This window comes from Rhopalosiphum maidis, chromosome 3 (genome assembly GCF_003676215.2).
Source record: "Rhopalosiphum maidis isolate BTI-1 chromosome 3, ASM367621v3, whole genome shotgun sequence".
In the NCBI taxonomy this organism is placed as follows: domain Eukaryota; kingdom Metazoa; phylum Arthropoda; class Insecta; order Hemiptera; family Aphididae; genus Rhopalosiphum; species Rhopalosiphum maidis.
In genome coordinates, this window is record NC_040879.1 from 962,025 (window position 1) to 985,069 (window position 23,045).

General features: G+C 24.5%; 1 protein-coding gene across 5 annotated transcripts; it reads right to left on the reverse strand.

Annotated features, from left to right (window-relative positions):
* Window positions 1–397: 397 nt before the first annotated feature.
* LOC113559913 (F-box only protein 6-like) lies at window positions 398–21,666 on the reverse strand. Of its 5 annotated transcripts, XR_003406072.2 has the most exons (23): window positions 21,561–21,666; window positions 21,340–21,496; window positions 20,499–20,655; window positions 19,666–19,813; window positions 18,824–18,980; window positions 17,990–18,137; window positions 17,149–17,305; window positions 16,315–16,462; window positions 15,579–15,735; window positions 14,736–14,892; window positions 14,000–14,156; window positions 13,264–13,420; window positions 12,528–12,684; window positions 11,686–11,842; window positions 10,950–11,106; window positions 10,214–10,370; window positions 9,478–9,634; window positions 8,635–8,791; window positions 7,792–7,948; window positions 7,056–7,212; window positions 6,213–6,369; window positions 5,370–5,526; window positions 4,312–4,683 (listed from the first exon to the last, which is right to left on the reverse strand). XR_003406072.2 is itself a non-coding variant. In XM_026965692.2 (10 exons), the coding sequence occupies exons 7-10, from the start codon at window positions 1,382–1,384 to the stop codon at window positions 435–437; spliced, it is 720 nt and encodes a 239-aa protein (XP_026821493.1). In that variant the 5' UTR covers window positions 1,385–1,485; window positions 4,574–4,683; window positions 5,370–5,526; window positions 6,213–6,369; window positions 7,056–7,212; window positions 7,792–7,948; window positions 8,013–8,194; the 3' UTR covers window positions 398–434. The 5 variants fall into 5 exon arrangements, 3 of the variants coding, with proteins under 3 accessions (XP_026821493.1, XP_026821494.1, XP_026821492.1); XR_003406073.2 differs by lacking the exon at window positions 5,370–5,526; XM_026965692.2 differs by lacking the exons at window positions 8,635–8,791; window positions 9,478–9,634; window positions 10,214–10,370; ... (13 more) ...; window positions 21,340–21,496; window positions 21,561–21,666 and adding exons at window positions 398–605; window positions 678–807; window positions 867–1,140; window positions 1,240–1,485; window positions 8,013–8,194 and having other exon boundaries at window positions 4,574–4,683.
* Window positions 21,667–23,045: the final 1,379 nt, after the last annotated feature.

Here is a 23,045-nt window from a genome sequence, read left to right on the forward strand (position 1 = left end):
CGAATGGATTTAATCTACATGTACATAAAATAGGTTTGTTTAATTATTTTTGTACTATAAATAGGTATTAGGTAATAGGTAATATGTATGAATTGGACTTATTTTGGCTAACAATTTTATGTTATTATATCATATTAAATTATATATTAATACATACATATTATATATATAATAAAGTATACCTTCCTATCAATATTAATATTATAAGATAAATTTATAACAACAGAAGTCAATGATTTTACTAATTAATTTGGATAAATATAAAGTATTATGTAAAAATAAATATATAATATACAATAAGTAACAATTATTTAAAATAATATATATATATATACAATGTAATGTATGATATGTTTAAAACTAATAATAAATCAACAATACTTTAGTTCTAGGAATTTTTTAAGTAACTTAAAATGTAAAACATTAGAATATATTTAGATATACATGTAAGAATTAACATTTTTATATTTTATTGGTAGCGGAATTTTAACTACAGAGCACGACATTTTAAAATTGGTCATCGAACATGAAAACCTTGAGTCCATTATGGAATGGTGTAGAATTAAGGAAGTTTCATCTCCTTGAATTTCAAACGAATTTGAAACCTAAAAAATAATATTTAATGATAGTTTTATTAGAGTCTTTTAAGATATTAGTTTAGGTGATATTATACAAACTTTATTCCATCCAAATTCCCTTTGTAGACCAGTATCGACATTATCACATAGACCTATGATTTCATTTGTTCTACTGTGAACAGTTGCGCGTAACGTATAACTGATATGTTGACTATTATCTCTATAATACCTGCAAAACATAAATTTTATGTGATATAAAGAAAATATTTTAAATGTGAGTATCAGTACCATGCACTAAATGAAATTTTAGGTCGAAGAGTTTTCATCACGATTTCATTTAAACCATAATCTTTAAATATAATTTGTTGATCTATTGTCCGTAAATACTGAAAATCAATAACAAAACAACTTGTATATCCATCAAAATCTGGATCGGATAAAACATAACGATTATCCTGTGGTATTTGTTGAATACACGACATGTCAACAAAGTTAAACATATCAAAATCACCAGGCATAGACCATAACGTATTAGTAATATTTCCCCAATGGTTTAATCCGCCTATATTTGATAAAATAATCATCATGAGATTGTATAAACTATTATAAATTCTTATAAGAAACAGGTATAAACCTGGTATACAATTTATTTACTACTTACCCTGCCCACAGTGGTTTTTCACCAAGTTTCTGTTGAATGGATCATATTTGATTATCACATAAAAAACGTACCACGGTAAATCCAGTTTTCTAATGTCATTTGAATTGATTTGTGAGAAACTGTAGTACCCTCGGCCATCATTCATAAACTCGTTTTCTCGAGCAGCTTTTTCTTGAAATGCATATTCATCTATTAGTTCCTTCCATCGTTTACACACAAGTCTGCAATCGAAAAGCGTGTCTGCGTCTATAAAGGTAAATGTGTTTACAATTACTTCATTCGGCAATAAATCAAAAAGTTGGTGATGATTTTTTAACGCTTCCATTATAAAAAATTGAATAATAAATAATATTTTTATAATGTAAACGATACTGATATAAAAATAATTTGAATTTATTCCAACGAAACGAGTACACAAAACATGAGGTATTAAATAAAAAATTATTAAACACTCAAGCCTGCAGACTGCAATACTATTGAGAACTTATCACGATTCAATAAACACCTAGTCACGCTATAACTGTATGATACTACCCTGAAGCCCGAAAGCGATAAGCAGGGTTTTGTCTCACCCTGTCTTGGAAGAAATGGTAAAATGCATGGATTATTTCATGGGGGATATTATAATATCATCCAGAGGTTCTATAATAGATAGCAACGAGTGTTGATGCAATTTTTAAACACAAATAATAATTGTACTCACTATTTTATCGTTTTTACTTTAATTCTATACTTGATAAAGACTCGTCAATTTCAGCGTTCCAAGTCATTAGAATTTGAGTACACAATTATTTTTACTTCACGACCAATCTTTTTTTTATTTCGATAAAAATGTTATTGGAGTAATTTTATCCTATTTATTCGTTAGTTTTTAATTTATTGATTTTATTAAAAGCTTCCTCCGAGTTTTTGAATTTTCTACTGTTTGCAAAAAGTTATTATATTGAAAGTTTACAAGCTTAGTACTTAAAAAACAACATTTATACTGTAATAAAACATATTTACGTACATGATATAATTATATAATATTGTGTTGTACTTAACTATTCGTCTATACAGAGCCGGAAGGGTAGGGCTAAGCGGCCTATAGCCCAGGATCCCCGAAAAAATATTATCTTTGGGCTGCAGCTTTTCTACAATTATATTATTCGATCGAAAAATGTTTTATGGTAATATAATGACCAGGTAATGGTTAATATTTCCTAAATCAGTTTAAATAGTTATTTGTTTTCCATTTGAATTATTTCTTTTTGATAGTAAATTAAATTCTTCATTTTCGAAATCAAGTTTTCATGGTGGGAAATATGCTGAAGAATTGGTATCTAGTCATGAAAGCAGTATAGAACATACAAATGCAGTAAATTCGCAATTAATTTGTCTGAACGATAGTTTTGAAAATCATGTGAAAATTAAACTATTTACTTAGTTGTTAATTTTATCATTAATAGTATTAAAAATTTAATTTTAGTGTGTTTATTTTATTTAACGTTAAAATAAATGTAAAATGTTTTTAAATGTCCTAGTTGCTGTGTGTCTAATGACAGCAATGATTACATTTGAATATTTTAAAATTGTACGTTTTGATCAATACTTTTCATTTTGTATATACTATGAAATGTTAATACATATTCAATGCATAAAACAATTTTTTCATCCTTATTTATTTAAATTGTACAGGCTGAGCCCAATAATACAATAAGATACTTTATAAAAAGTTTGATTATTAAACAATGTATAATAATAAATTTGAGAAAAATTAAACGATTAATTGTGTTCTATAATATACAAATATACAAGAATTTATAATATTAATCCCAAACAAATTTATTAAATTTGAATGTAATTAGTATAGTACTTTGCACTCTATTGAGGAATATTAAAGGATACAAGAGAGTAAAAAGAATATTTTGGAACTTTTAAGTAAATTAGATATAGGAAAACCAATAAATAGAAAATTAGAATCAAAAATATTCTAATTTTAAACAGTGACATATCTCATACAAATGTATTCAGTTTTAAACATAATAAATAAATTATGTAAATAAAATGTTGTAATAAAATTTCTTTAAATAAAACTAACTACAGCTATTGATCATAACATTTCATGTTTATATTATTCAGATTGTAGTATTGATAATAATACAATTATTAATAACACAAAATTAATTCTGCAGAATGTAAATTTACTATTTGTTAGACAAAAAGAACTAAAATAAAAACTAAATGCAACTTTTAATGTTTTTTATTTATAAAAACTGTGATTTCTTGTTGTCCAGTTTTAACGATGTAACTGTGTAACAACATAGTCTTTAGTATATTATTTTAAATATCAAAATAATAAAATATAAGCATATTTATATTAAGCATACCATAGTTTTTTAAAAGTATTAAAAAACAAAGTTTATAATGTATTTTTTTATATATACATATTGTGATTTTATTTCTAATAGGATAGAGCGTGAATCAACAAGTGTCTTATAATTACCAGATTTAACTAGTAATTCTAAAATTAATAACGCGTTAAGAAAACAAAAAAAAAAATTTTAAGATAATAAAGCATAAATACATATAAATAAATTTTGATGGTAGGTATATTCATTTAGTGTTACATTTTGATTTGTCTAAAGGTACAATTTACATTTAAAATAAAATATATTTTATTCAATGAATAGAAAATAAAAACAAAATATTAATTATAAATATTGAGTAAAATATTGGTTTTAAACGTTAAGTAAATATTACTGTAATATATTCATTTAATGTTACATTTTAAAATGCATTTTATGTAACATATCCGTTGAAAATAAAATATATTTTCTTTAATGAATAAAAAATAAGTATAAAATATTATTTTATTATGTTTATTTAATGTTACATTTTAAGGTTTATTCAATTTTTAATTGTCTTCAAAATATTTTAAATGCAATTCATATTTAATATTTATGTAATCTTTATGATTAACTAAAGCTGTGTGGGAAGTATAAACAATATATTATTAATTTGAATACAATACCGTTTCGTAATATTTATTTTTTTACATAACCTACTATACATACATTGCACGTTCAAACATTATAATATGATATTGGTGCAAAACATAAATCACATATTCTTTAAATATACATATATATCGTATAGATTCTGATTTGAGTCTAATGGATTTAATCTACATGTACATAAAATAGGTTTGTTTAATTATTTTTGTACTATAAATAGGTATTAGGTAATAGGTAATATGTATGAATTGGACTTATTTTGGCTAACAATTTTATGTTATTATATCATATTAAATTATATATAAATACATACATATTATATATATAATAAAGTATACCTTCCTATCAATATTAATATTATAAGATAACTAATCAAGAATTAGTTTCACTGATATTACAAATGCAAGATCCATGCCCAGCTTACATTGACAATCCGCGGTAGTGGTATCTAGAAAGAAATTGTCAATTAATTGAGTATAAAGGATGGAAGTTTAAATGTCACTATTAAATACCTTATGAAAAATATATACAAATCTATAACCTAGAACAAATCGTAATAATTCAGAGTTGGAAATATTAAAACTAAAATATATTCTTTGAGCCAAAAGATTCAAGAAAATATTCAATTGAAACCCATAACACTTGTATAAAACTACAAACTGTTATGAAATATAAACTGATAAAAAATGATAAGATAAATGTAACTTTGATATGACATGGAGTAATGTACAGGTAAAACTGTATGGTTCGCCTTATGTTAAATATTAAAGATGGAATACATAAGTAAATAAATTTTAAATCACTGTTAACCAGTGTAATATGATATTTTGATTAATTATACAAAACGCTGATTCCATTACAACAATAAAATGTCTAAAGCATGCTTAATACATTAAATAGTTTTTATATTTTTTACATATAATGTTCCAAAAAAACATAAATGTAAATCCTACCATTAGAACAATTTCTCAATACATGAAGAAGCACAGAAAATCACTAATTGAATAAATAGTAACATTAAAAGATTTAAGTAACTTATATAATTGTTAAGAAGAAACGTTACATGACAATGGTGTTTTATACATATTTGTTTAGATTTGTAAAATTTAATTTGTAATGACAAAATGAACTTACAATCAATAATCTTTACAAAAGAAATTGCAATAAATCATTGATGTTTATGTAATTGTTATCGTTCATCTTCAATGTAGATAGAATATTAGTAGTTTCACAAGTATTACAAATGCAAGATCCATGCCCAGCTTACATTGACAATCCGCGGTACTGGTATCTAGAAAGAAATTGTCAATTAATTGAGTATAAAGGATGGAACTTTAAATGTCACTATTAAATACCTTATGAAAAATATATACAAATCTATAACCTAGAACAAATCGTAATAATTCAGAGTTGGAAATATTAAAACTAAAATATATTCTTTGAGCCAAAAGATTCAAGAAAATATTCAATTGAAACCCATAACACTTGTATAAAACTACAAACTGTTATGAAATATAAACTGATAAAAAATGATAAGATAAATGTAACTTTGATATGACATGGAGTAATGTACAGGTAAAACTGTATGGTTCGCCTTATGTTAAATATTAAAGATGGAATTCATAAGTAAATAAATTTTAAATCACTGTTAACCAGTGTAATATGATATTTTGATTAATTATACAAAACGCTGATTCCATTACAACAATAAAATGTCTAAAGCATGCTTAATACATTAAATAGTTTTTATACTTTTTACATTTAACGTTCCAAAAAAACATAAATGTAAATCCTGCCATTAGAACAATTTATCAATACATGAAGAAGCACAGAAAATCACTAATTGAATAAATAGTAACATTAAAAGATTTAAGAGGCTTATATAATTGTTAAGAAGAAACGTTACATGACAATGGTGTTTTATACAGATTTGTTTAGATTTGTAAAATTTAATTTGTAATGACATAATGAACTTACAATCAATAATCTTTACAAAAGAAATTGCAATAAATCATTGATGTTTATGTAATTGTTATCGTTCATCTTCAATGTAGATAGAATATTAGTAGTTTCACAGGTATTACAAATGCAAGATCCATGCCCAGCTTACATTGACAATCCGCGGTAGTGGTATCTAGAAAGAAATTGTCAATTAATTGAATATAAAGGATGGAAGTTTAAATGTCACTATTAAATACCTTATGAAAAATATATACAAATCTATAACCTAGAACAAATCGTAATAATTCAGAGTTGGAAATATTAAAACTAAAATATATTCTTTGAGCCAAAAGATTCAAGAAAATATTCAATTGAAACCCATAACACTTATATAAAACTACAAGCTGTTATGAAATATAAACTGATAAAAAATGATAAGATAAATTTAATTTTGATATGACATGGAGTAATGTACATGTAAAACTGTATGGTTCGCCTTATGTTAAATATTAAAGATGGAATTCATAAGTAAATAAATTTTAAATCACTGTTAACCAATGTAATATGATATTTTGATTAATTATACAAAACGCTGATTCCATTGCAACAATAAAATGTCTTAAGCATGCTTAATACATTAAATAGTTTTTATATTTTTTACATTTAACGTTCCAAAAAAACATAAATGTAAATCCTACCATTAGAACAATTTATCAATACATGAAGAAGCACATAAAATCACTGATTGAATAAATAGTAACATTAAAAGATTTAAGTAGCTTATATTATTGTTATGAAGAAACGTTACATGACAATGGTGTTTTATACATATTTGTTTAGATTTGTAAAATTTAATTTGTAATGACAAAATGAACTTACAATCAATAATCTTTACAAAAGAAATTGCAATAAATCATTGATGTTTATGTAATTGTTATCGTTCATCTTCAATGTAGATAGAATATTAATAGTTTCACAGGTATTACAAATGCAAGATCCATGCCCAGCTTACATTGACAATCCGCGGTACTGGTATCTAGAAAGAAATTGTCAATTAATTGAGTATAAAGGATGGAAGTTTAAATGTCACTATTAAATACCTTATGAAAAATATATACAAATCTATAACCTAGAACAAAATCGTTATGAAATATAAACTGATAAAAAATGATAAGATAAATGTAACTTTGATATGACATGGAGTAATGTACAGGTAAAACTGTATGGTTCGCCTTATGTTAAATATTAAAGATGGAATTCATAAGTAAATAAATTTTAAATCACTGTTAACCAGTGTAATATGATATTTTGATTAATTATACAAAACGCTGATTCCATTACAACAATAAAATGTCTAAAGCATGCTTAATACATTAAATAGTTTTTATATTTTTTACATATAATGTTCCAAAAAAACATAAATGTAAATCCTACCATTAGAACAATTTCTCAATACATGAAGAAGCACAGAAAATCACTAATTGAATAAATAGTAACATTAAAAGATTTAAGTAACTTATATAATTGTTAAGAAGAAACGTTACATGACAATGGTGTTTTATACATATTTGTTTAGATTTGTAAAATTTAATTTGTAATGACAAAATGAACTTACAATCAATAATCTTTACAAAAGAAATTGCAATAAATCATTGATGTTTATGTAATTGTTATCGTTCATCTTCAATGTAGATAGAATATTAGTAGTTTCACAAGTATTACAAATGCAAGATCCATGCCCAGCTTACATTGACAATCCGCGGTACTGGTATCTAGAAAGAAATTGTCAATTAATTGAGTATAAAGGATGGAACTTTAAATGTCACTATTAAATACCTTATGAAAAATATATACAAATCTATAACCTAGAACAAATCGTAATAATTCAGAGTTGGAAATATTAAAACTAAAATATATTCTTTGAGCCAAAAGATTCAAGAAAATATTCAATTGAAACCCATAACACTTGTATAAAACTACAAACTGTTATGAAATATAAACTGATAAAAAATGATAAGATAAATGTAACTTTGATATGACATGGAGTAATGTACAGGTAAAACTGTATGGTTCGCCTTATGTTAAATATTAAAGATGGAATTCATAAGTAAATAAATTTTAAATCACTGTTAACCAGTGTAATATGATATTTTGATTAATTATACAAAACGCTGATTCCATTACAACAATAAAATGTCTAAAGCATGCTTAATACATTAAATAGTTTTTATACTTTTTACATTTAACGTTCCAAAAAAACATAAATGTAAATCCTGCCATTAGAACAATTTATCAATACATGAAGAAGCACAGAAAATCACTAATTGAATAAATAGTAACATTAAAAGATTTAAGAGGCTTATATAATTGTTAAGAAGAAACGTTACATGACAATGGTGTTTTATACAGATTTGTTTAGATTTGTAAAATTTAATTTGTAATGACATAATGAACTTACAATCAATAATCTTTACAAAAGAAATTGCAATAAATCATTGATGTTTATGTAATTGTTATCGTTCATCTTCAATGTAGATAGAATATTAGTAGTTTCACAGGTATTACAAATGCAAGATCCATGCCCAGCTTACATTGACAATCCGCGGTAGTGGTATCTAGAAAGAAATTGTCAATTAATTGAGTATAAAGGATGGAAGTTTAAATGTCACTATTAAATACCTTATGAAAAATATATACAAATCTATAACCTAGAACAAATCGTAATAATTCAGAGTTGGAAATATTAAAACTAAAATATATTCTTTGAGCCAAAAGATTCAAGAAAATATTCAATTGAAACCCATAACACTTATATAAAACTACAAGCTGTTATGAAATATAAACTGATAAAAAATGATAAGATAAATTTAATTTTGATATGACATGGAGTAATGTACATGTAAAACTGTATGGTTCGCCTTATGTTAAATATTAAAGATGGAATTCATAAGTAAATAAATTTTAAATCACTGTTAACCAATGTAATATGATATTTTGATTAATTATACAAAACGCTGATTCCATTGCAACAATAAAATGTCTTAAGCATGCTTAATACATTAAATAGTTTTTATATTTTTTACATTTAACGTTCCAAAAAAACATAAATGTAAATCCTACCATTAGAACAATTTATCAATACATGAAGAAGCACATAAAATCACTGATTGAATAAATAGTAACATTAAAAGATTTAAGTAGCTTATATTATTGTTATGAAGAAACGTTACATGATAATGGTGTTTTATACATATTTGTTTAGATTTGTAAAATTTAATTTGTAATGACAAAATGAACTTACAATCAATAATCTTTACAAAAGAAATTGCAATAAATCATTGATGTTTATGTAATTGTTATCGTTCATCTTCAATGTAGATAGAATATTAATAGTTTCACAGGTATTACAAATGCAAGATCCATGCCCAGCTTACATTGACAATCCGCGGTACTGGTATCTAGAAAGAAATTGTCAATTAATTGAGTATAAAGGATGGAAGTTTAAATGTCACTATTAAATACCTTATGAAAAATATATACAAATCTATAACCTAGAACAAAATCGTTATGAAATATAAACTGATAAAAAATGATAAGATAAATGTAACTTTGATATGACATGGAGTAATGTACAGGTAAAACTGTATGGTTCGCCTTATGTTAAATATTAAAGATGGAATTCATAAGTAAATAAATTTTAAATCACTGTTAACCAGTGTAATATGATATTTTGATTAATTATACAAAACGCTGATTCCATTACAACAATAAAATGTCTAAAGCATGCTTAATACATTAAATAGTTTTTATATTTTTTACATTTAATGTTCCAAAAAAACATAAATGTAAATCCTACCATTAGAACAATTTATCAATACATGAAGAAGCACAGAAAATCACTAATTGAATAAATAGTAACATTAAAAGATTTAAGAGGCTTATATAATTGTTAAGAAGAAACGTTACATGACAATGGTGTTTTATACAGATTTGTTTAGATTTGTAAAATTTAATTTGTAATGACATAATGAACTTACAATCAATAATCTTTACAAAAGAAATTGCAATAAATCATTGATGTTTATGTAATTGTTATCGTTCATCTTCAATGTAGATAGAATATTAGTTGTTTCACAGGTATTACAAATGCAAGATCCATGCCCAGCTTACATTGACAATCCGCGGTACTGGTATCTAGAAAGAAATTGTCAATTAATTGAGTATAAAGGATGGAAGTTTAAATGTCACTATTAAATACCTTATGAAAAATATATACAAATCTATAACCTAGAACAAAATCGTTATGAAATATAAACTGATAAAAAATGATAAGATAAATGTAACTTTGATATGACATGGAGTAATGTACAGGTAAAACTGTATGGTTCGCCTTATGTTAAATATTAAAGATGGAATTCATAAGTAAATAAATTTTAAATCACTGTTAACCAGTGTAATATGATATTTTGATTAATTATACAAAACGCTGATTCCATTACAACAATAAAATGTCTAAAGCATGCTTAATACATTAAATAGTTTTTATATTTTTTACATTTAATGTTCCAAAAAAACATAAATGTAAATCCTACCATTAGAACAATTTATCAATACATGAAGAAGCACAGAAAATCACTAATTGAATAAATAGTAACATTAAAAGATTTAAGAGGCTTATATAATTGTTAAGAAGAAACGTTACATGACAATGGTGTTTTATACAGATTTGTTTAGATTTGTAAAATTTAATTTGTAATGACATAATGAACTTACAATCAATAATCTTTACAAAAGAAATTGCAATAAATCATTGATGTTTATGTAATTGTTATCGTTCATCTTCAATGTAGATAGAATATTAGTAGTTTCACAGGTATTACAAATGCAAGATCCATGCCCAGCTTACATTGACAATCCGCGGTACTGGTATCTAGAAAGAAATTGTCAATTAATTGAGTATAAAGGATGGAAGTTTAAATGTCACTATTAAATACCTTATGAAAAATATATACAAATCTATAACCTAGAACAAAATCGTTATGAAATATAAACTGATAAAAAATGATAAGATAAATGTAACTTTGATATGACATGGAGTAATGTACAGGTAAAACTGTATGGTTCGCCTTATGTTAAATATTAAAGATGGAATTCATAAGTAAATAAATTTTAAATCACTGTTAACCAGTGTAATATGATATTTTGATTAATTATACAAAACGCTGATTCCATTACAACAATAAAATGTCTAAAGCATGCTTAATACATTAAATAGTTTTTATATTTTTTACATATAATGTTCCAAAAAAACATAAATGTAAATCCTACCATTAGAACAATTTCTCAATACATGAAGAAGCACAGAAAATCACTAATTGAATAAATAGTAACATTAAAAGATTTAAGTAACTTATATAATTGTTAAGAAGAAACGTTACATGACAATGGTGTTTTATACAGATTTGTTTAGATTTGTAAAATTTAATTTGTAATGACATAATGAACTTACAATCAATAATCTTTACAAAAGAAATTGCAATAAATCATTGATGTTTATGTAATTGTTATCGTTCATCTTCAATGTAGATAGAATATTAGTAGTTTCACAGGTATTACAAATGCAAGATCCATGCCCAGCTTACATTGACAATCCGCGGTAGTGGTATCTAGAAAGAAATTGTCAATTAATTGAGTATAAAGGATGGAAGTTTAAATGTCACTATTAAATACTTTATGAAAAATATATACAAATCTATAACCTAGAACAAATCGTAATAATTCAGAGTTGGAAATATTAAAACTAAAATATATTCTTTGAGCCAAAAGATTCAAGAAAATATTCAATTGAAACCCATAACACTTATATAAAACTACAAGCTGTTATGAAATATAAACTGATAAAAAATGATAAGATAAATTTAATTTTGATATGACATGGAGTAATGTACATGTAAAACTGTATGGTTCGCCTTATGTTAAATATTAAAGATGGAATTCATAAGTAAATAAATTTTAAATCACTGTTAACCAATGTAATATGATATTTTGATTAATTATACAAAACGCTGATTCCATTGCAACAATAAAATGTCTTAAGCATGCTTAATACATTAAATAGTTTTTATATTTTTTACATTTAACGTTCCAAAAAACATAAATGTAAATCCTACCATTAGAACAATTTATCAATACATGAAGAAGCACATAAAATCACTGATTGAATAAATAGTAAAATTAAAAGATTTAAGTAGCTTATATTATTGTTATGAAGAAACGTTACATGACAATGGTGTTTTATACATATTTGTTTAGATTTGTAAAATTTAATTTGTAATGACAAAATGAACTTACAATCAATAATCTTTACAAAAGAAATTGCAATAAATCATTGATGTTTATGTAATTGTTATCGTTCATCTTCAATGTAGATAGAATATTAATAGTTTCACAGGTATTACAAATGCAAGATCCATGCCCAGCTTACATTGACAATCCGCGGTACTGGTATCTAGAAAGAAATTGTCAATTAATTGAGTATAAAGGATGGAAGTTTAAATGTCACTATTAAATACCTTATGAAAAATATATACAAATCTATAACCTAGAACAAAATCGTTATGAAATATAAACTGATAAAAAATGATAAGATAAATGTAACTTTGATATGACATGGAGTAATGTACAGGTAAAACTGTATGGTTCGCCTTATGTTAAATATTAAAGATGGAATTCATAAGTAAATAAATTTTAAATCACTGTTAACCAGTGTAATATGATATTTTGATTAATTATACAAAACGCTGATTCCATTACAACAATAAAATGTCTAAAGCATGCTTAATACATTAAATAGTTTTTATATTTTTTACATTTAATGTTCCAAAAAAACATAAATGTAAATCCTACCATTAGAACAATTTATCAATACATGAAGAAGCACAGAAAATCACTAATTGAATAAATAGTAACATTAAAAGATTTAAGAGGCTTATATAATTGTTAAGAAGAAACGTTACATGACAATGGTGTTTTATACAGATTTGTTTAGATTTGTAAAATTTAATTTGTAATGACATAATGAACTTACAATCAATAATCTTTACAAAAGAAATTGCAATAAATCATTGATGTTTATGTAATTGTTATCGTTCATCTTCAATGTAGATAGAATATTAGTTGTTTCACAGGTATTACAAATGCAAGATCCATGCCCAGCTTACATTGACAATCCGCGGTACTGGTATCTAGAAAGAAATTGTCAATTAATTGAGTATAAAGGATGGAAGTTTAAATGTCACTATTAAATACCTTATGAAAAATATATACAAATCTATAACCTAGAACAAAATCGTTATGAAATATAAACTGATAAAAAATGATAAGATAAATGTAACTTTGATATGACATGGAGTAATGTACAGGTAAAACTGTATGGTTCGCCTTATGTTAAATATTAAAGATGGAATTCATAAGTAAATAAATTTTAAATCACTGTTAACCAGTGTAATATGATATTTTGATTAATTATACAAAACGCTGATTCCATTACAACAATAAAATGTCTAAAGCATGCTTAATACATTAAATAGTTTTTATATTTTTTACATTTAATGTTCCAAAAAAACATAAATGTAAATCCTACCATTAGAACAATTTATCAATACATGAAGAAGCACAGAAAATCACTAATTGAATAAATAGTAACATTAAAAGATTTAAGAGGCTTATATAATTGTTAAGAAGAAACGTTACATGACAATGGTGTTTTATACAGATTTGTTTAGATTTGTAAAATTTAATTTGTAATGACATAATGAACTTACAATCAATAATCTTTACAAAAGAAATTGCAATAAATCATTGATGTTTATGTAATTGTTATCGTTCATCTTCAATGTAGATAGAATATTAGTAGTTTCACAGGTATTACAAATGCAAGATCCATGCCCAGCTTACATTGACAATCCGCGGTACTGGTATCTAGAAAGAAATTGTCAATTAATTGAGTATAAAGGATGGAAGTTTAAATGTCACTATTAAATACCTTATGAAAAATATATACAAATCTATAACCTAGAACAAAATCGTTATGAAATATAAACTGATAAAAAATGATAAGATAAATGTAACTTTGATATGACATGGAGTAATGTACAGGTAAAACTGTATGGTTCGCCTTATGTTAAATATTAAAGATGGAATTCATAAGTAAATAAATTTTAAATCACTGTTAACCAGTGTAATATGATATTTTGATTAATTATACAAAACGCTGATTCCATTACAACAATAAAATGTCTAAAGCATGCTTAATACATTAAATAGTTTTTATATTTTTTACATATAATGTTCCAAAAAAACATAAATGTAAATCCTACCATTAGAACAATTTCTCAATACATGAAGAAGCACAGAAAATCACTAATTGAATAAATAGTAACATTAAAAGATTTAAGTAACTTATATAATTGTTAAGAAGAAACGTTACATGACAATGGTGTTTTATACAGATTTGTTTAGATTTGTAAAATTTAATTTGTAATGACATAATGAACTTACAATCAATAATCTTTACAAAAGAAATTGCAATAAATCATTGATGTTTATGTAATTGTTATCGTTCATCTTCAATGTAGATAGAATATTAGTAGTTTCACAGGTATTACAAATGCAAGATCCATGCCCAGCTTACATTGACAATCCGCGGTAGTGGTATCTAGAAAGAAATTGTCAATTAATTGAGTATAAAGGATGGAAGTTTAAATGTCACTATTAAATACCTTATGAAAAATATATACAAATCTATAACCTAGAACAAATCGTAATAATTCAGAGTTGGAAATATTAAAACTAAAATATATTCTTTGAGCCAAAAGATTCAAGAAAATATTCAATTGAAACCCATAACACTTATATAAAACTACAAGCTGTTATGAAATATAAACTGATAAAAAATGATAAGATAAATTTAATTTTGATATGACATGGAGTAATGTACATGTAAAACTGTATGGTTCGCCTTATGTTAAATATTAAAGATGGAATTCATAAGTAAATAAATTTTAAATCACTGTTAACCAATGTAATATGATATTTTGATTAATTATACAAAACGCTGATTCCATTGCAACAATAAAATGTCTTAAGCATGCTTAATACATTAAATAGTTTTTATATTTTTTACATTTAACGTTCCAAAAAAACATAAATGTAAATCCTACCATTAGAACAATTTATCAATACATGAAGAAGCACATAAAATCACTGATTGAATAAATAGTAAAATTAAAAGATTTAAGTAGCTTATATTATTGTTATGAAGAAACGTTACATGACAATGGTGTTTTATACATATTTGTTTAGATTTGTAAAATTTAATTTGTAATGACAAAATGAACTTACAATCAATAATCTTTACAAAAGAAATTGCAATAAATCATTGATGTTTATGTAATTGTTATCGTTCATCTTCAATGTAGATAGAATATTAATAGTTTCACAGGTATTACAAATGCAAGATCCATGCCCAGCTTACATTGACAATCCGCGGTACTGGTATCTAGAAAGAAATTGTCAATTAATTGAGTATAAAGGATGGAAGTTTAAATGTCACTATTAAATACCTTATGAAAAATATATACAAATCTATAACCTAGAACAAAATCGTTATGAAATATAAACTGATAAAAAATGATAAGATAAATGTAACTTTGATATGACATGGAGTAATGTACAGGTAAAACTGTATGGTTCGCCTTATGTTAAATATTAAAGATGGAATTCATAAGTAAATAAATTTTAAATCACTGTTAACCAGTGTAATATGATATTTTGATTAATTATACAAAACGCTGATTCCATTACAACAATAAAATGTCTAAAGCATGCTTAATACATTAAATAGTTTTTATATTTTTTACATTTAATGTTCCAAAAAAACATAAATGTAAATCCTACCATTAGAACAATTTATCAATACATGAAGAAGCACAGAAAATCACTAATTGAATAAATAGTAACATTAAAAGATTTAAGAGGCTTATATAATTGTTAAGAAGAAACGTTACATGACAATGGTGTTTTATACATATTTGTTTAGATTTGTAAAATTTAAATTGTAATGACAAAATGAACTTACAATCAATAATCTGTACAAAAGAAATTGCAATAAATCATTGATGTTTATGTAATTGTTATCGTTCATCTTCAACGTAGATAGAATATTAGTAGTTTCACAGGTATTACAAATGCAAGATCCATGCCCAGACAATCCGCGGTACTGGTATCTAGAAAAAAATTGTCAATTAATTGAGTATAAAGGATGGAAGTTTAAATGTCACTATTAAATACCATATGAAAAATATATACAAATCTATTACCTAGAACAAATCCTAATAATTCACAGTTGGAAACATTAAAACCAAATTATATTCTTTGAACCAAAAGATTTAAGAAAATATTCATTTGAAACCCATAACACTTGTATAAAACTACAAACTGTTATGAAATATAAACTGATAAAAAATGATAAGATAAATGTAACTTTGATATGACATGGAGTAATGTACAGGTAAAACTGTATGGTTCGCCTTATGTTAAATATTAAAGATGGAATTCATAAGTAAATAAATTTTAAATCACTGTTAACCAGTGTAATATGATATTTTGATTAATTATACAAAACGCTGATTCCATTACAACAATAAAATGTCTAAAGCATGCCTAATACATTAAATATTTTTTATATTTTTTACATTTAATGTTCCAAAAAAACATAAATGTAAATCCTACCATTAGAACAATTTATCAATACATGAAGAAGCACAGAAAATCACTAATTGAATAAATAGTAACATTAAAAGATTTAAGAGGCTTATATAATTGTTAAGAAGAAACGTTACATGACAATGGTGTTTTATACAGATTTGTTTAGATTTGTAAAATTTAATTTGTAATGACATAATGAACTTACAATCAATAATCTTTACAAAAGAAATTGCAATAAATCATTGATGTTTATGTAATTGTTATCGTTCATCTTCAATGTAGATAGAATATTAGTAGTTTCACAGGTATTACAAATGCAAGATCCATGCCCAGCTTACATTGACAATCCGCGGTACTGGTATCTAGAAAGAAATTGTCAATTAATTGAGTATAAAGGATGGAAGTTTAAATGTCACTATTAAATACCTTATGAAAAATATATACAAATCTATAACCTAGAACAAATCGTAATAATTCAGAGTTGGAAATATTAAAACTAAAATATATTCTTTGAGCCAAAAGATTCAAGAAAATATTCAATTGAAACCCATAACACTTGTATAAAACTACAAGCTGTCATGAAATATAAACTGATAAAAAATGATAAGATAAATTTAATTTTGATATGACATGGAGTAATGTACATGTAAAACTGTATGGTTCGCCTTATATTAAATATTAAAGATGGAATTCATAAGTAAATAAATTTTAAATCACTGTTAACAAGTGTAATATGATATTTTGATAAATTATACAAAACTCTGATTCCATTACAACAATAAAATGTCTAAAGCATGCTTAAAACATTAAATAGTTTTTATACTTTTTACATTTAACGTTCCAAAAAAACTTAAATGTAAATCCTACCATTAGAACAATTTATCAATACATGAAGAAGCACAGAAAATCACTATTTGAATAAATAGTAACATAAAACATTTAAGTGGCTTATATAATTGTTAGGAAGAAACGTTACATGACAATGGTGTTTTATACATATTTGTTTAGATTTGTAAAATTTAAATTGTAATGACAAATGAACTTACAATCAATAATCTGTACAAAAGAAATTGCAATAAATCATTGATGTTTATGTAATTGTTATCGTTCATCTTCAACGTAGATAGAATATTAGTAGTTTCACAGGTATTACAAATGCAAGATCCATGCCCAGACAATCCGCGGTACTGGTATCTAGAAAAAAATTGTCAATTAATTGAGTATAAAGGATGGAAGTTTAAATGTCACTATTAAATACCATATGAAAAATATATACAAATCTATTACCTAGAACAAATCCTAATAATTCACAGTTGGAAACATTAAAACCAAATTATATTCTTTGAACCAAAAGATTTAAGAAAATATTCATTTGAAACCCATAACACTTGTATAAAACTACAAACTGTTATGAAATATAAACTGATAAAAAATGATAAGATAAATGTAACTTTGATATGACATGGAGTAATGTACAGGTAAAACTGTATGGTTCGCCTTATGTTAAATATTAAAGATGGAATTCATAAGTAAATAAATTTTAAATCACTGTTAACCAGTGTAATATGATATTTTGATTAATTATACAAAACGCTGATTCCATTACAACAATAAAATGTCTAAAGCATGCCTAATACATTAAATAGTTTTTATATTTTTTACATTTAATGTTCCAAAAAAACATAAATGTAAATCCTACCATTAGAACAATTTATCAATACATGAAGAAGCACAGAAAATCACTAATTGAATAAATAGTAACATTAAAAGATTTAAGAGGCTTATATAATTGTTAAGAAGAAACGTTACATGACAATGGTGTTTTATACAGATTTGTTTAGATTTGTAAAATTTAATTTGTAATGACATAATGAACTTACAATCAATAATCTTTACAAAAGAAATTGCAATAAATCATTGATGTTTATGTAATTGTTATCGTTCATCTTCAATGTAGATAGAATATTAGTAGTTTCACAGGTATTACAAATGCAAGATCCATGCCCAGCTTACATTGACAATCCGCGGTACTGGTATCTAGAAAGAAATTGTCAATTAATTGAGTATAAAGGATGGAAGTTTAAATGTCACTATTAAATACCTTATGAAAAATATATACAAATCTATAACCTAGAACAAATCGTAATAATTCAGAGTTGGAAATATTAAAACTAAAATATATTCTTTGAGCCAAAAGATTCAAGAAAATATTCAATTGAAACCCATAACACTTGTATAAAACTACAAGCTGTTATGAAATATAAACTGATAAAAAATGATAAGCTAAATTTAATTTTGATATGACATGGAGTAATGTACATGTAAAACTGTATGGTTCGCCTTATGTTAAATATTAAAGATGGAATTCATAAGTAAATAAATTTTAAATCACTGTTAACAAGTGTAATATGATATTTTGATAAATTATACAAAACTCTGATTCCATTACAACAATAAAATGTCTAAAGCATGCTTAAAACATTAAATAGTTTTTATACTTTTTACATTTAACGTTCCAAAAAACTTAAATGTAAATCCTACCATTAGAACAATTTATCAATACATGAAGAAGCACAGAAAATCACTATTTGAATAAATAGTAACATTAAAACATTTAAGTGGCTTATATAATTGTTAGGAAGAAACGTTATATGACAATGGTGTTTTATAGAGATTTGTTTAGATTTGTAAAATTTAATTTGTAATGACAAAATGAACTTACAATCAATAATCTTTACAAAAGAAATTGCAATAAATCATTGATGTTTATGTAATTGTTATCGTTCATCTTCAACGTAGATAGAATATTAGTAGTTTCACAGGTATTACAAATGCAAGATCCATGCCCAGACAATCCGCGGTACTGGTATCTAGAAAAAAATTGTCAATTAATTGAGTATAAAGGATGGAAGTTTAAATGTCACTATTAAATACCATATGAAAAATATATACAAATCTATTACCTAGAACAAATCCTAATAATTCACAGTTGGAAACATTAAAACCAAATTATATTCTTTGAACCAAAAGATTTAAGAAAATATTCATTTGAAACCCATAACACTTGTATAAAACTACAAACTGTTATGAAATATAAACTGATAAAAAATGATAAGATAAATTTAATTTTGATATTAAATGGAGTAATGTACATGTAAAACTGTATGGTTCGCCGTATGTTAAATATTAAAGATGGAATTCATAAGTAAATAAATTTTAAATCACTGTTAACAAGTGTAATATGATATTTTGATAAATTATACAAAACTCTGATTCCATTACAACAATAAAATGTCTAAAGCATGCTTAAAACATTAAATAGTTTTTATACTTTTTACATTTAACGTTCCAAAAAAACTTAAATGTAAATCCTACCATTAGAACAATTTATCAATACATGAAGAAGCACAGAAAATCACTATTTGAATAAATAGTAACATAAAACATTTAAGTGGCTTATATAATTGTTAGGAAGAAACGTTATATGACAATGGTGTTTTATACATATTTTTTTAGATTTGTAAAATTTAATTTGTAATGACAAAATGAACTTACAATCAATAATCTTTACAAAAGAAATTGCAATAAATCATTGATGTTTATGTAATTGTTATCGTTCATCTTCAATGTAGATAGAATATTAGTAGTTTCACAGGTATTACAAATGCAAGATCCATGCCCAGCTTACATTGACAATCCGCGGTACTGGTATCTAGAAAGAAATTGTAAATTAATTGAGTATAAAGGATGGAAGTTTAAATGTCACTATTAAATACCTTATGAAAAATATATACAAATCTATAACCTAGAACAAATCGTAATAATTCAGAGTTGGAAATATTAAAACTAAAATATATTCTTTGAGCCAAAAGATTCAAGAAAATATTCAATTGAAACCCATAACACTTGTATAAAACTACAAACTGTTATGAAATATAAACTGATAAAGAATGATAAGATAAATGTAACTTTGATATGACATGGAGTAATGTACAGGTAAAACTGTATGGTTCGCCTTATGTTAAATATTAAAGATGGAATTCATAAGTAAATAAATTTTAAATCACTGTTAACCAGTGTAATATGATATTTTGATTAATTATACAAAACGCTGATTCCATTACAACAATAAAATGTCTAAAGCATGCTTAATACATTAAATAGTTTTTATACTTTTACATTTAACGTTCCAAAAAAACATAAATGTAAATCCTGCCATTAGAACAATTTATCAATACATGAAGAAGCACAAAAAATCACTAATTGAATAAATAGTAACATTAAAACATTTAAGTAGCTTATATAATTGTTAAGAAGAAACGTTACATGACAATGGTGTTTAATACATATTTGTTTAGATTTGTAAAATTTAATTTGTAATGACAAATGAACTTACAATCAATAATCTGTACAAAAGAAATTGCAATAAATCATTGATGTTTATGTAATTGTTATCGTTCATCTTCAACGTAGATAGAATATTAGTAGTTTCACAGGTATTACAAATGCAAGATCCATGCCCAGCTTACATTGACAATCCGCGGTACTGGTATCTAGAAAGAAATTGTCAATTTATTGAGTATAAAGGATGGAAGTTTAAATGTCACTATTAAATACCTTATGAAAAATATATACAAATCTATAACCTAGAACAAATCGTAATAATTCAGAGTTGGAAATATTAAAACTAAAATATATTCTTTGAGCCAAAAGATTCAAGAAATATTCAATTGAAACCCATAACACTTGTATAAAACTACAAACTGTTTTGAAATATAAACTGATAAAAAATTATAAGATAAATATAACTTTGATATGACATGGAGTAATGTACAGGTAAAACTGTATGGTTCGCCTTATGTTAAATATTAAAGATGGAATTCATAAGTAAATAAATTTTAAATTACTGTTAACCAGTGTAATATGATATTTTGATTAAATATACAAAACGCTGATTCCATTACAACAATAAAATGTCTAAAGCATGCTTAATACATTAAATAGTTTTTATACTTTTTATATTTAACGTTCCAAAAAAAACATAAATGTAAATCTTATCAGTAGAACAATTATCAATACATGAAGAAACACAGAAAATCACTAATTGAATAAATAGTAACATTAAAACATTTAAGTAGCTTATATAATTGTTAAGAAGAAACGTTACATGACAATGGTGTTTAATACATATTTGTTTAGATTTGTAAAATTTAATTTGTAATGACAAAATGAACTTACAATCAATAATCTGTACAAAGAAATTGCAATAAATCATTGATGTTATGTAATTGTTATCGTTCATCTTCAACGTAGATAGAATATTAGTAGTTTCACAGGTATTACAAATGCAAGATCCATGCCCAGCTACATTGACAATCCGCGGGTACTGGTATCTAGAAAGAAATTGTCAATTTATTGAGTATAAAGGATGGAAGTTTAAATGTCACTATTAAATACCTTATGAAAAATATATACAAATCTATAACCTAGAACAAATCGTAATAATTCAGAGTTGGAAATATAAAACTAAAATATATTCTTTGAGCCAAAAGATTCAAGAAAATATTCAATTGAAACCCATAACACTTGTATAAAACTACAAACTGTTTTGAATATAAACTGATAAAAAATTATAAGATAAATATAACTTTGATATGACATGGAGTAATGTACAGGTAAAACTGTATGGTTCGCCTTATGTTAAATATTAAAGATGGAATTCATAAGTAAATAAATTTTAAATTACTGTTAACCAGTGTAATATGATATTTTGATTAAATATACAAAACTCTGATTCCTTTACAATAATAAAATGTCTAAAGCATGCTTAATACATTAAATAGTTTTTATACTTTTTATATTTAACGTTCCAAAAAAACATAAATGTAAATCTATCATTAGAACAATTTATCAATACATGAAGAACACAGAAAATCACTAATTGAATAAATAGTAACATTAAAGATTTAAGTAGCTATATAATTGTTAAGAAGAAATGTTACATGAAATGGGTAGTTCTATATTAATGATGTTTTGATTTGGGTGAAAATTTAATTGAATAATAATGAATTTGCAATAATTATCAGTTTACAAATAAATCGC

Bases quoted from the DNA above. Each gene is read 5' to 3' on its own strand.
- LOC113559913 (XM_026965691.1), bottom strand. From the start codon at position 1,564: ATGGAAGCGTTAAAAAATCATCACCAACTTTTTGATTTATTGCCGAAT. The intron at 1,141-1,239 runs GTAAGTAGTAAA...TATCAAATATAG, and splicing joins GAAAAACCACTGTGGGCAGG to GCGGATTAAACCATTGGGGA. The intron at 606-677 runs GTTTGTATAATA...ATTATTTTTTAG, and splicing joins GGGAATTTGGATGGAATAAA to GTTTCAAATTCGTTTGAAAT.